Source organism: Limulus polyphemus, unplaced genomic scaffold (assembly GCF_000517525.1).
Source record: "Limulus polyphemus unplaced genomic scaffold, Limulus_polyphemus-2.1.2 Scaffold1086, whole genome shotgun sequence".
NCBI classification, from domain to species: Eukaryota; Metazoa; Arthropoda; class Merostomata; order Xiphosura; family Limulidae; genus Limulus; species Limulus polyphemus.
Genome location: NW_013666696.1, coordinates 320,643 through 321,736, shown reverse-complemented (window position 1 = coordinate 321,736; position 1,094 = coordinate 320,643). Strand labels below are relative to the sequence as shown.

Sequence of the window (1,094 nt, the reverse complement as noted above, 5' to 3'; positions counted from 1 at the left end):
TATACATCTGTTTTAGTTCAAAATAATCACAGAACACAATAACTCATCATTTCACGATGTGCCTTAAAATTTAAAATTTTTATCTTGATGAGTAAACTGGAATGCACGGCTATTGCCTGTTATAAAAATACACGTGTAGAAGTTGACGTTTCAAAAGTCTTCCATCTTCAGGGACCTTAAGACAGAAAACTTTCGAAACGTCATCCTCTACACTTGTAGAGTAGCCATCCATTCCAGTTTACACATCATGAATATTCTGCCTATAAAACAGTTTTTTTCTTTCTTTCAGGACATTTTCTTCTAACATGTCTTCTTCTTGATCAGCTAAAAGCTTCAACTGAAGGGGCACGAATAGTTGTCGTTTCTGCTCTTGCTCACAAATTTGTGTCAATAAATCTTAAAGAAATAAATTCAGAAGAAGGCTATGTATCCTGGAAAGCTTATTCCCGGTCAAAACTGGCTAATATCCTGTTTGCTCGAGAATTAACTAAACTTTTGAAAGGTACTTTTTCTTTTTTTACATTTTGGGGATGGTAGGCCATATATTGTCATCATTTTGATGAAAGTTTCTCCTTTTGTAACTTACAGATGAGTGTCATTGGTGTATATTCTCAAACCAGGTAAAGCTATGTGAAAATATATACATTTTGGCTCTTGATTTGTCAAGCTTTACAATGCAAAAGATAATAGCATTTGGTTTAGAAAAATGGCATTATGATAAACCATATCTTGGCAAAACATAATATTAACCGAGTGATACAAAGTTTCAGTACAGATAAGAACTTACAAAACTTAATCCAGTATTGTTTTACTTGAATTGTATTATGAAATAAAACCAGACTATTATTGTGATGTGACAGAATAAACTTTTTTTTTACTTATGTTAACAGGTTCAAATGTTACAGTGAACAGCCTTCACCCAGGCATAGTGGAGACAGACTTGCTTCGTCACTTAGTAGTATATAAAGTCTTCAGATATTGTGCTTGGCCATTTATAAAATTCTTCCTCAAAACTCCAAGAGAGGGTGCTCAGACCAGTGTGTACGTAGCAGTTTCACCTGATCTCGCAGGGGTATCAGGAAAATATTTCAGGT

General features: G+C 34.1%; 1 protein-coding gene across 1 annotated transcript in view; it reads left to right on the top strand.

The window, feature by feature from the left end:
* Positions 1-1,094, top strand: part of LOC106462064 (retinol dehydrogenase 14-like) — a 34,660-nt gene that overhangs the window by 26,401 nt on the left and 7,165 nt on the right. Inside the window, exons 6-7 of the mRNA XM_013921945.2 lie at positions 290-502; positions 891-1,092. Of these exons, the coding sequence (XP_013777399.2) occupies positions 290-502; positions 891-1,092 (415 nt within the window). The remainder of the gene's footprint in view (positions 1-289; positions 503-890; positions 1,093-1,094) is intronic.